We start from the raw sequence: 14,030 nt of genomic DNA, 5'->3' as shown, positions 1-14,030 counted from the left end.
CCCATACTTTTCTGCCATAAATAAGGAAACGTTGTGTATTTGGGTTCGAATGGTTTAAGTTACAACACATACAGACATAATACATGCAGATACATTTCTGGTAAAATAAATATAGTCAATCAATTAAAAAAGTTCTCTTTAAAAGATTTTGATCGAAGTAGCTAACATAATTTTGTTTTTCTTCCAGAATTATCAAGAACGGCATAAAGTGCATTAAGGACTTCGTTGCAAAATGCGGAAGTGACATGATTGCGGAAAACTACCAGGATCAGTTCGAGAAACCTGCTGAGTTGCTGACAAAAATATGTGATTATCAGTCAACGTTACGAAAAGGTAGAAATTTCCGCCGCTTCTTCCTTAAACTTCTTTTTTTTTCCTCAAATGAAATCAACTAGCGTAAGGATGAAAAATGTTTATTTTGAGTTTTGTGTCTTCTGAGCCTGGGTTTCATAAAGAAAAGACTTTATTTATTCAATGCTTTTTAAAGAAGACTGATTAAGGTTAATTTGTGACAAATTAGCTTGTAGGTGTTTTATTATTCGTAGACTAGTGATTGAGCTTGCTGGTAATAAAAAAAAAAATATGTGCACTTGAAAATAAAATCTAAAACTGTGATATAAAAATGAACTTCCTTCAAAACTGTTTACTTATCGGGAATATTTCGACAATTGGGAATCTGGCGCGGTCGTCTCATTTTTGGCTTAAATAATTTTATTTTGGTAACCCTGCTGATTTATAGTAACCCTATGTGGATGTCTCTTTGTTTAGATTTGCGAATAAAAATAACTCTCGTGCAGGCGCTGGAGCCAAAAATTGACGCAATAAGGAAATGTCGCCAAATTCCCAATTATCGAAATATCTCCTACTTATCAATAAGATCAATAAAAAATAGCAGTTTATGAGTATATCACTCTCACTAAATGAATATTTTTTCAGTATTCACTATAGTATTTATAGTAAGGGATCCGTTATTCCAGTAGATATTCCATGTCATTTATTTCAGTAAATGATCAATAATATAAATTCTTTTCGGAATTGTATGCCATGGCCCATTCAGGATGTTTATAGCTGATATTTTCTACAGAAATTTCTCAGCCTTTTTCAAAACGTTAATGAGTTTCAAAAAGCGGTAGTTACAACATCAAACTTGGTCAGTCCTCATGTGATAGGCCTCAGGACCAGCTCCGTCATTTGGACGATTAGAGGGAGGGAAGTTAATTGACCCCCCCCCCCCCCGATTTTAGAAACATAATGAAATTAGGTGTTTTGTACGTATTTCGTTATTTTTTCCCGAAAATGTATTGAAAACGAACCCTTTCCCCCCGCCCCCCCCCCCCCCACACACAGTGTTTCGAGTAATACAAACTAGCTGGACAAAATTCAAGTTCTGAATTTATCATTTCATCACACAAAATTTAAGTGTTTCTAATTTCACATGATTTAATTGTTCAAGATGGATATTATTTATACTGGTAAGTGCTTTTTTTTCCTAATTTAATTACTCTATCTGATAATTAAACAATATTTAAAAAAAATTGAAGCTAAACGAAGGAGTTTTTGCTCGTTGAAAACCTTTCAAGTGATGGTAATGATTTTACCCGTTTGCAACCGGGCCAAATTTTCTGTATATAATATCTGCACTTTTCCCATTATCAATAAGGCGTATTAAAGTCAGCACACTCTAGTACAACGCATTTTTTTCTCTAGAATACTTTCTTTCGAGTAGGGATTTCTTTGTAGAATTATTGAAGCACCCAAAGCATTGCGTAAAAAAAAAATGTTGTACTCGAGTGTGCTGACTATAATGCGTCTGTTTATTAATGGGAAAACTGTAGCTACTATATACAGAAAATTTAGCCCGGGTACAAATGTATACAAGTCATTGCCATCACTTGAAAGTTTTGAAAAATGCAAAAAATCCGTCGTTCATCTTTAATTTTTTTTGATATTGTTTAACTTTAAGATAGATTAATTAAATTGGTGAAAAAAAGCACTTACTAGTAAAAAATATCCATCTCGAACAATAATATCATATAAAATTGGGAACACTTTAATTTTGTGTGATGAAATGATGTCTGGAACTCAACTGATTTATTCAATTACAAACGGATATGTACTTTTGAACCTTATTACTCACGTGTCGGAAGGCAGTTAGGCATAAACAAATAAGTAAGTATCATGTTTTGGTTTATTGTTTGCATTATCCCAATACCAAAGTTTAGAATTTTGAACATGACTTTTGTCCCCTACTAATCGAAACACTGTGCCCCCTCCCCCCAGAAAATTTTGAAATGACTGACTTGCTTAGGACTTTAGGTGTGATATTATCGCCTATTATTAGCCTATTCTCTTTTATCACAAAAGGCCTCTAATTGGTACATTCTAAAGCACCGTAAGCCGAAATTTATGAACTTCTAAAATTTTTTCTTTCATTTGTGAAAATCTGAGATAATTAGGCAAAAGACATCCAGTAACAACCTTGATGAATCACTGTTTACTTGCTCGGAAAATAGTAGCTATTTTATTTATCAATAAAATGCATATTTTATTGATCAATAAAATTTACATCAATAAAATGCCACCCTTGAGAACTTCAATATTTTAATAAAAAATGACTAATAGCTTAAAAAATGACTTAAGATACGATTAAAGTTTTGCGCTTGCTATATCTGTATAATTGTATCAAGAAGTTAATAAATATTTTTTTTCTTTCTTTTCTTCACTATCTCTCTCTCTCTCTCTCTCTCTCTTTTCCAGTAGATGATTTTTACACATTTTTAGAAGAATTTTTCTAAAAATCGATTCTGAAATCAATACTAGTATTTATTACCATTCTTTAAAAAAAAAAACTTTATCATTTTCAAGTTTAAAAATTAACCAACCACAATAGCATCATTTCCAAAAAAAAAAAAAAAAAAAAAGAAAGAAAGAAATTTTTGAAGAGATATAAGGTACATGATTTTGGAATTCTCTTGCCAAGACCTTGGTATTTCTATGAACCCAATCTTATCTTTTGTGAAAAGCCCCATTGGCAGCCTTGGTATGGATTAAGATGAGAGTAGTATACACTGAATAGTCTTCCTTCAACCTCTTAGTAACGAATGTTCTTATCGTATAAGACTTATAACAACAACGTTTTACTGCACAAAAATTTCATTTATCTGCAAGTTTTGAGCAAGAAAAGTTATTGTTTTTAATCTTTCTTTTTGTCACAAAGGTATGCAGGTACTTATTGCGTTCTTATCGTGAATTGGAATTATAGTTACAGTGACCCGGTTTTCTATAGTCAATGGAAAACGGTCTGATTGTTTTAATTGAAATAAGTTACTCGTATAATCGTAAACAGTAAAAAAAAAAAAAAAAATAAGTAAAAACACTACAGTACTACTAGAAAATCTCAATTAAACTGGATTTACGTGAAGATTTCTAGTAATAATACAGCTGCTTCGTAAGCAGTGTTGTCAATGTTGCTTAACAAGAAACTGTATCTCACCAGCAAAGTCTATGTAATCCCAGTTTCTTTGATATTCTTTATTAATACTGCAATTTTTTACAATGGGGAGCATTGTTGATTATTATCATAAAAACTGAACTATTTTCATTTAATTTTAATTCCTAAAAATTCTCACCTATAACTACCTCATATTAATTAGAATTTAGTTTTTTTACTCTTCGATTTCATTTGTTCAAAACAAAATTTAGTGTTTTAATGTTAAATTTTACTACGCTTATCATTTTTAAAATTTAATGACAAGTTTCAGCTATTATAGTCAGCTTCAGTTTCAAATTTCGATTGCACTATTTGTATTGATTGCACTATTTGTTGAAGAGGAAACATGACCTTACATTAATGTTTAAAGGTTTAGCACCCCAGTTGCAAAACATTCTCTCACTAAGAAAAAAAAAAAAAAAAAAAAAAATCACGCAAACACGCAAATTTTTTCGACCCTCTAAAAACTGCAAAAATGAAGCTCTCAATGTTTCTTAGGAAGAAACTGTATCAATACGTTACAAGAAAAGTTGTGGAAGCCCAGTTTACTAGAAATTTTTTAGTAGTACTACAATTTATTTTTAGAGTGTGTGTACAATCTAGTTTTAAAATTTCATTTAAATTATTCAAGATTTCAATAGTGAATGCTTATATTTAAGAACCTGGATCACTCTTCTGTATAACATTTATAAAACTTTCCTTTTCCTGCAGAATATTTGAAAATTTCGCCGTGCTTATTGGAAAATAATGACGACTTTGAAATATGTTCAGTAAAAGTTCAGGAATTTTTGGGATACCATGAAGCCAATACAGTTGAAAAGGAACTCACCATGACATGCATGTGAGTATCACAATATTTATAAAGTCTCAACTACACTTATAACTATTTTTAAAAGGTAATATTCCGTAGGATTGGTTCCTTTGGGCACTTGTTAGTTTGAAGAACACAAAATAGCCATTTTTCCCCAATTTTTTGAAAATTCGCGTAAGCAAAGTTGATCAGTTTTTATTAAAATGTTGTTATCCTAGCCCCCCCTCACAAAACTCCATTTATATTTTTATGAAAATTCTCAATTGCTAAAGTGAATGTATGTGAACAATTTTTCTTAAAAATCCAATTGCATTTAAATCAATAAAATTTAAATTAATTTTATTGATAAGTTCTTTTTTTTCCGGTCTGGCAATATTCAAAATTTGGATGAAATTTAGCTCAATAGAAAAAGTAAAACAGACAGTGCTTATTAGTTCGTCGTTGTTTTCGATTAAATAATCACAAATTGCTTTTTATTCTCACTTGACAGTAGAGTGTATCAAATAAAACAAAAAACTTTTTTTTCGAAATTCAAATGTCAACTTGATAAAAAGTTACTTCGCCAGATCCACATGTATCACAACATTTGTATTCAAATCAAAAAATATTTAGATATGCCACACAAGGTCTAAAGTTTGTAATTTTACACAAACCTCCCTTTTCCAGCATATTTTTTCAATTCGTGAGAAATTCAGCAAAGAAAATAGACTATTTTATGAAAATGTTAATAATCTCATCGAAGACTAATTATTAAAATCCTGTAATGTTGAATAGGAAATGTTAATGCAAGTTTCAATGTAAAAGTGATGTTGAAGTAAATTTCATCTTAGACATTTCACTTTTGTTGGTTGAATTTGAGAAATAAATCTTTTTGTACTGTGACAGTACCATGATTACATTAAGTTAAGTTAATCTGTAATTTGTACTTTTTGACAACATTATTTCTTATTTTGCATGACTACATTCTTTGATGGTAACTCTAAAGTCTTTGAGAGTAACTGTAAAGTAGTGCTAAGGTAAAATTTGACTTTTAAGACTACTTGTTATCGAATGAAATCATGTTTGTATTTACCCCTTCGTGTTTACCCCATACAGGAGGCAAAGGGGACACTGATTTCTTTCCCTATGATGATGATATATGGCAGGATAGTCTCAATACACAAAATCAGTGTTTAAACCTAAGTAGTTTTGCACCAACAATACTCAATCTGCGTTTTTTTAAAAGTCGCATACTACCGACTGAATCATCCAAATTCGATCTAATATCATTTAAAAAGAAAAAATCGTTCAAAAAAATGTTGTGCTAAGTTAATAAAAAAGCACACGAAAATGAAATTTACATCACAATTTAATCTTCAAAAAATAGGAAGAATTACACTTAGGGGCTGTCCATGAATGACGATACACTTTTTTTTCAACTTTTTTGACTCCCTCCCTGCGGTTTGTCACAAAGTGTCACACTTCATTATACCGCCTATCCACTTTGGGACATGTCACACTATTTAGATTAACTTATTCGTATAAAAATACATGATGTCACATTTCTTCCACCTTTCCTTCCCCTTGTCTCAAACTGTCATCATTTCATGAATCCCTAACCCCTCAAAGCGTGACATCATTTTTTGTGCAACCCTTTAGTAGATTCCATTTTCCCCAGAGTACAGCATGTGTGCATAAATACCTAAACTGTACATCAAAAGAGCGAGGACGATGAAATTCATTATTAAATATTAAGGGGACCGCGGACCTTCCAAACAGCTCAAATCGGTCAAAAATATGATTTTTTTATTCCGTGGAAGTAACAATATATGAAGTGTGCTGAATCGTATGAAAAAAACCTCTTGTTGATCTGATTTTTTTTCGCGAAGTTATATGCGATTAAAAAAAAGTAAACGGAGCGCATTTTCCATTAAAATGGCTGTAAAACATGTAAACAAAGTCGAACTAGTATGTTGTGGCCATCACGAAACTTTCTTCTATATCTTTCTTATAATTCTGATCCCTCTCTATGCCTAACGAGGAAGCAATATTCCCAACGAAAACAAAATTACACATGCCAAAACTTGATGACCATCCCAATTCCTGATTTATCTCAAAAGCAAAGCAAAGAATGAAAATTGAAAATTATTTTTAAAGCCTTGCTGAAAATAATTACAAACATTTATCTGTTAACAGACACAAGATGGCAACAGTTAAAAATTTTAAATCATTGAGATAATATTTCGGATCATTTCCATGCAATTAAAAGCACGAGCCATAGACTAATAATAAGAGTAGACCGAGCTATGGCAACCCTTTTGCTGCTCATAAACCAAACCATGTGACTGGTGGATATCCTAGCAACAGCGGGCGTTGAGCGTAGCAGACGATCAACGCTCGCGAGAAATAAAATAATTAGAATTGATGGAACACGGAAGAATGATCTTTTATGGAGTCCGATTTGTAAATTTGTTATTCTAAGATGTAAATATTTTGTTAATATAGTGAGTTTTTCGTTTAGATAGTACTGTGCACTTTCTTTAGTCAATTTCAATAACTCTTTTGGCAATTAAAGATGCAAGCGCCGAAAATGAATCGGCAAACGGTAAGATTTTTACCTACAATTTCAATTTAAGATACCGATCAGTACATTTTTGCGTTAACGCAAAACGTTTACGCCATTCCGTTCACGCCAACGCTGACTTAGCACTTCCAAATGAAATAAAAGTTACTGAAAACTGTGATCAAAAACTAATTACTAATGTCAAAATAATGCAAAACTAAAAGAAAAACAGTTCAATCTCTGCACCTGGGGGGGGGGGGGAGGACTTATAATGAAAACACATTACGTATTAAAATTTCATGTCGAGTTCCAAACTAGAGATAATGTTGCTATCTAGCAACCATGCTGCCAAAGTTTTTGCCAAGCCTTCCACCAGTCACATGATGTATCCATGAACCAATTTTTTCATCAGCAAGTCTGAGAAAGCTAGGTCTACTCTTATTATTAGTCTATGGCACGAGCTGAACGCAGACGACAGTCTGTTACGATTTATCTTTCTTATTGTTGCAATTAAAAAGCTATTTTTATTCACACAAATAAAAAAAAAAAATCAGCCCCCCCCTGGAGCGATTGGCGCCAAAATTAAACCAACGCCTGTTTACATATGGATTCATATTTATTACAAATTTCATCCTGAACGTAGCATTACTTCTTGAGATATGGCACTCACAATGGAAAAAAAAGAACGTTCGATTGCGTCACCCCCTTTTTAGCTGTTGACACCAAAGGCATGGTTGACACTAAGGGCTACTTGTCGATAAATTTTTGTTTGATTACGTTCATTATTTATTGAGATACAGCAGTCACAATTGACGGCAAAAAACGTTCTATAGCTCAACCCCCGTTTGAGCTATTGACACCAAAATTGAATCAGGATCTGTACCTGTTAGGGACAACATATGGATTAAATTTTGTTTGATTCCGCCAGTTACTTCCTGAGGAATAGCAAGCACGCGTAACTCAAAAAACGTCCCATTGCTCCACCCCCCTTGGAGGAATTCGCGCCAAAAGCCAATGGGCACAATTTCACATAGGGGCACATATGTGTACCAAATTTCTTTCGATTTCATGCGGTAGTTTTTGCTGTAGAGCGGCCACAAAAAACTGGTCACACACAGACGTGACACACACACATACATACACACACATACATACACACACACATACATACACACACAGACAGACACACATTTCCCAAAAATAGTCGAAATGGACTCAGCACACCTCAAAACGTTCGAATCCGTCAAAATTCGAAATTCGAAAATTTGCACGAATCCAATACTTTCTTCTATGTATTAGATATAGAAGAAAGTAAAAACTAAATAAAACAAAGTGTCAAGCATGTAAACTAAGTTTCAATAAATTTTTACATTGGTATTAATGTCAAATATTTAGTCATCGTGAAAATATCTTTCGGGAGGTATTAAAATACGAAGAACATGAAATGTAGGTGAAGACTTGAACGTCATTTATCTCGGACTGAAAAATTCGATGCGACACAGATTGAAAAAAGCTCCATGCGACTTAATTTTTGTTCAATATGCTTCAAATTTCAGAATATGATACTTTGGTAGTAGTTTGATAAAACTGGGTATGCATTATGGTTTAAGAGAATTTTATGTTGCTTAAAAATATTAAAGTTTTCATTTTTATGTAATATTCGCAACAAAAAGTATTGCTTTACGCGAAAAAAAAATACTGTGCAGTTAATAATGGACCAATCCTTAAATGAATACCCAAAGTTCTTGGCAATGTTCTGTTCTTTGATAAAATGCAAGTTGTTTGAGAAAAGGGAAAAAATTAAGTCGTTGGAGCATTTAAAAATTTTTATTTTAAATTTCAAAAATTTTAATTTTAATTAAATTTTTATATTGTTGCATTTTTTGGCTTGATATTTTGCATGCTAATAAACTTACTTACCTTTATGCCCAATTTCATATTTCAAAATTCATAAACAAAAGAAAAAGCTTTCAAGGTCCACGGTCCCCTTAATTCATTATTAAGTATTAATTCATTATTAAATATTAATTCATTATTAACTATTGATCATTCTATAGTCACTAAGTAACATTCGCAGCTGATTTTTTAACTCTTTTTACTTAAAACCTGAAGTAAAAAGATTTTTTTTTTTTGGTTTGATATGCAGATTTAAAATGTACAAGGTTACAATTTTCCATTTTTACCAATTGAATAATTGAAGGAAAATAATCGCTGATAGATATTTTTTCAGCAAAAAAGGCATTGCAACTAACTTAACATTTTTGCAACCCTGAGAAACAATGCTCATGCTACGAGTAAATTTTTTCTGAAAGTTACGCAGACATTTAAAATTGGCTGATATATTGGTAAAAGGTAATGTGTTGGTACAAGGGGGTTGTTTTTCCTTTCTACCAAGAATTTGAAGCAAAATAATCGCTGATAGATATTTTTTCAGCAAAAAAAAAAAAGCATTGTGACTAACGTAACATTTTTGCAACCCAGAGAAACAATGTTCATGCTACGAGGCAAATTTTTCTGAAAGTTACTCAGACATTCAAAATTGACTGGTATATTTGTAAAAGATAAACAGTCTATTTAAAAAAAATACTTTATATTAATTTCAGCTGAATTTTTTTTGGCCCTTACTGGGACTTTTATGAAAGGCTGTGTTTGACTAACGTAACCATCGAATAGCGATACATAGACATAAAAAACTTTTGTAATTAAGCTCTTGCACTTACATTATTTTTAAACTTGGTAAGAAACTTTTTTTTCATGCTTCATTATGGTTCTTTCTTTATTTTTGATCTACATTAGTGCAAAAAATTTAATGAAATGATTCAGTTTAATTTTTCTTAATTTAAATGTGCCAGAAAAAAAAACTGCTTTTACTAACTGAATAATAATTTCATTTTGGCCTAATTAAATCCCAAATATCTCTTTCTTAAATAGTTAACTTTATACAAGTTAATAGTTTCACCAAATTCTAGTACTCTGCCAATATACTAGTCATCGTCATAAGAAACCCCGTAGTGCTTTTCAACGACATATTATTCTTCAAAGTTTACTGGTTCAAATAGTGATATATAACATGAATTAAATTGTAATATTGAAAAAAAAATCAAATGTTTTTTGCAGAATGCATTTTAATTTCAGATATCACCGCAAATGTTTAAATTTCTAAATCATCCTTCATGCATTTTCTTTCATATGTTACAGCAGCGTTTACTGTCATTGTATCGTATAATATCTTCAAATGTTTTCCAACAAGCTACTATTACTTCATTTTAATTATTAGTGGAGACATTTTCAAAAAAAAAAAAAAAACATTCTTGTTTGTTTAGATTGTCTTTCCATTTTCTAAATTCTTAATGTTGGATTCTCGTGTTGAATGCATACCCACCCTTTTTAAAAAATAATACTTCTTCTCTAAATTGGAAGCATTTCTTTTTTAAAGAAGACCTTTAAAAAAGCCTTTTTTTAAGTCGACAGAAGGTCTATATTGTAACGTTACTAGAGGTATTTTCTACCCTAAAAATTTTTAATCAATGTAAAATGACTATTTTTTTCAAAATCGTTAATAAATATGTACATTAAACTTAATACGTTAGCAGTCATTTTTAAACTGTTACGTTAGCCCCATCTAACTGTTACATTAGTCACAGCTCAAATGTTACGTTAGTCACACTAATTATTTTATATGTTCTGTATATGAAATCAATATTTTGCACTTTTTAAGTACATATGATACATATGTAAGAAAATAAAGTGTGATGACTGGTACAATTATCCGGTTTAATTAATAAACAGAAAATTGTACATTTTCGTGACTATCGTAACGCAAATATTTTCAGTGAAATAACCAAACTAATTAACATGTTTATCTTATAATATATGTAAAAATAACAGTCAGTTGTATCGGGACAACATCTAATCTTTCACAATAAGGGTAGTTCTTTTAAAAGTTTGCAAAAATTTACACTGCGCAAGAAAACTCAAGACTTATGTTTTTTGGGTATACTAAGCCTTTTCAACAACTTTGCACGTTTAGAGCCAGAAGAAAACCACCGAATAGAATTTTTGCAAACTGTTACTGAATTCATAACTAGAATGTACTCTGAATAAAATGATAGGTTACAATGGGGTCGTTTCCAATATTTTAAAAGTAATTTTTTCTGAAAGAACCTGTTTGAAAACATAGGATCTAACCATTTTTTAAATAATTTGTTTAAGTTTAATATTTTTAAAAAATTACTTAAATCGGTGATCTTTCATTGTTTACATTTCTTGCCAATGACATCACAAATGATGAAATGCCATTCTGTGTTGCCATTCACAGAGCAAAATAATTAATTCACATCTTTACTCACGTGTATTGGCAACGATATGGTTGATAGCAAGCGTAGAGCGCAATTTTAATTCGCTGCTTGATTATCATAACGTGGAATCGCGGTACAAAAATGCGCCAAAAAGCGTCATTTGTGACGTCATCTTGACCACGCCTTGTTTGAAAAATCGGACATTTTAAAAAATTAATAAAAAAATAATTGTTGGGAAAATGAAAAAAAATTTCTGGGTCCATGTTTTTTTTTTTTGCTTATTCTATCAATTTCATTGAATAAAAGTACTACTTTTGGCTGAAGGAAACAACTCCATTAGGGCTTTGTAAAAAAAATAAATTCTGAGGCTGGGGTTGACATTTCTATGAAATGACCTCTGTTGGCAGATTAATCTAGTTGGGGCTCATTACCTCAAATTTAGATCTGCCGGAGAGGAAAATGTAAGATCATTAAACTTTAAAATACAACTCTTTTTCCCCTGTCACTTGAAGCAATAATGATGTCTAAAATTTGTTTGAAAAAACTTTGAAACTTTCATTTATGACTTAAACTATACGTTGCTCTCATATAGTTTGGTTTCAAAAATCTCCATTAGTGTGGCATTAGCGTTTGTTTGCACTTACAACAACTGACCCTACATGGTTTCATATTGTTCTTGCTGTTATGCTCTCTTTGGTTGTAAACGCTTTTTTTTGTTTAATGAAGAAAAAAGAATGGTGTGTCGTAAAGACGCACTATAGAAGTGAAACTTTTATCTTTTCTTCTTTTTTTTTTGAATTCTGGACTGTTACTTCACCCGCACGTTTTCTCTTAGGCCACGCTCTTATTTTTTCTGCGACCGACTTAGGCACATTCACAACAAAATTGTAAGTAAAGAAAATATATTATAAACAACGAGAAAAGTAAACAAAACACCGAAACCCAATTTTTCATTGTTTCTAAAAGCAATGAAAAAAAAGGTCGTTTATCTGTTATTAAAAATTAACAAACTAATTTAAAGACTAAACCTAAGCAATGTGGATTACTCTTTTAAACTGATTTGACTTAAATCAAAGAACTGTTCCTGCATTATTTGAAAAGTTCAAACTGTTCAAAATTCAAATACATCCTTGCATAAGTTCTGCCTTGAAATTAATTTGTTAAATTTATTAACAGAACCAAGGCTTCACTTGATACAATTGCTATTATTTTCCATTATTTTTTCGGCAACAAATAAAATTCGGAAGTAGTTTAACTTTATAATTGCTGTTATTTTTCATTGTTTTTGGCAACAACTAAAAAACTACTGTCACTTTCGTCACACAAAAAGGTTAGGGATCAGAATTTCAACGACCTCACATAAAAAGTTTCACTTCAAAAATCATTAATCATTACTAGAAAAATAAATGGTCTCCTGCCCGACTCCTTGAGGTTTGAAACTGTTGGATCGGTAGATGCAGAGCAGGACAAACTTAATTAACGAGATGATGCCAGAAAGTTGTGTGATGCAGCTATTCACAATATGGTAAAAGTAATTACGATTTAAATTTCATTTTAAGTTAACAGATAATTTATAGTGTTAAAGATTTATCTTTAACAGATTTACTTTTTATCTTTAGGTACGAACTAATGTTAAGGGCTTGTCTGATGAGTACGGGAGCTGAGAAGTGTGGAATGGAAGCGGCTAGCTTGATCCGCCACGTGTTGCTATATTCACCGTCCTTGGGCATGGAGACGTGCTCAAGAACTACGGCTTAGCAAGGGACGTATTGATATTATTAATTCAGTCCGTATGATGTTCGTCAACGTCTATGGTAAACGAAGGCTACAGATATTTGATTTCTGTAAAATGGTGTAATATGAGAAACAAAACAATTGTACCAAGTTCACAATAAATTAAAGTATAAAAAACTTTGTACTAGTTTTGTTCCGGTAGTAATCAATCAAATAGCGAACGGTATGTTAGTGTTCAAATACCTGAAACTCAGAATAAAGCATGTTCTTTTATGCTATAGGTTTAACTGTTGTCTATCCACCCCCCCCCCCTTTTTTGTTACATCGGAGTCGAAAATTTTTCATTTTATTTGAAATTATGTTCAAGAGTAGTCTATTATATTTCATGTAACCCTAGAACACGTGTATATAATATTTTGCTTTTCTTATTTTCGTTTTTTTTAACACTATTTTTTTATCAATTGGTTTTATGATGGATATGATTTTTTTAAATTTCACATTTTAATGGTGAAAAATTAAACTGGTGTTATTACTTCAAAAACACGTTTACACATTTCTACAAAATCAGGTCCTATTAATGGTTCTTCCCAAGTTAGTATTTCCTTATTTATGCAATTTTGAAACATAAAAGTTCCTCCTGAAGTAATTTTACCAAAATTTAAGAGCTCCGGAATTGGCCTAATAAACGTAGTTTTTCCTGTATTGGAAGATCCTTTAATACATACGACACATTGAGTTTGCCAGAGGTTCTAAAAAGTATGTTCCAAAGGTCAAGGATAAAATCAGAAGGATTAATATTTTGGAAGCAGAAGAAAGTCCAAATTCGAAATATACTTCCCAGGTTCCATCGTGATGTGATTCTGCGGAAAATAGTACGGGCATCATTTGCTCTAAGTAAAAACAATTTACAATTGTTTACAACAGACTCTAAATTAGGTTTATGTAACTATTTTAGCATTGGTGCAGGAGCTAAATGCAGAAGACCTTCATAAGTATATTCATTATGAGTCTGCATAGCTTGAAGAATATCATTGATCATTGGATTAGAGCTAGATTTCTCTGCATGACTGTATTTTTCAGTATTACATAAAGTAACAACATATTTAAGCAATGTATCATTATGCCCAACGCCAACACAAATAGGTTCTTTCAGAA

At 31.5% G+C, this 14,030-nt stretch overlaps 1 protein-coding gene across 1 annotated transcript; it reads left to right on the top strand.

Annotated features, from left to right (window-relative positions):
• The first annotated feature begins 187 nt into the window (after positions 1–187).
• Positions 188–13,085, top strand: LOC129225116 (uncharacterized). The gene is made up of 3 exons (XM_054859677.1): positions 188–333; positions 4,202–4,331; positions 12,761–13,085. The coding sequence occupies exons 1-3, from the start codon at positions 246–248 to the stop codon at positions 12,897–12,899; spliced, it is 357 nt and encodes a 118-aa protein (XP_054715652.1). The 5' UTR covers positions 188–245; the 3' UTR covers positions 12,900–13,085.
• The last annotated feature ends 945 nt before the right edge of the window (positions 13,086–14,030 follow it).

This window comes from Uloborus diversus, chromosome 6 (assembly GCF_026930045.1).
Source record: "Uloborus diversus isolate 005 chromosome 6, Udiv.v.3.1, whole genome shotgun sequence".
Classification (NCBI taxonomy): domain Eukaryota; kingdom Metazoa; phylum Arthropoda; class Arachnida; order Araneae; family Uloboridae; genus Uloborus; species Uloborus diversus.
The sequence above is the reverse complement of the archived record's forward strand: the minus strand, read 5'-3'. Positions and strand labels throughout refer to the sequence as shown.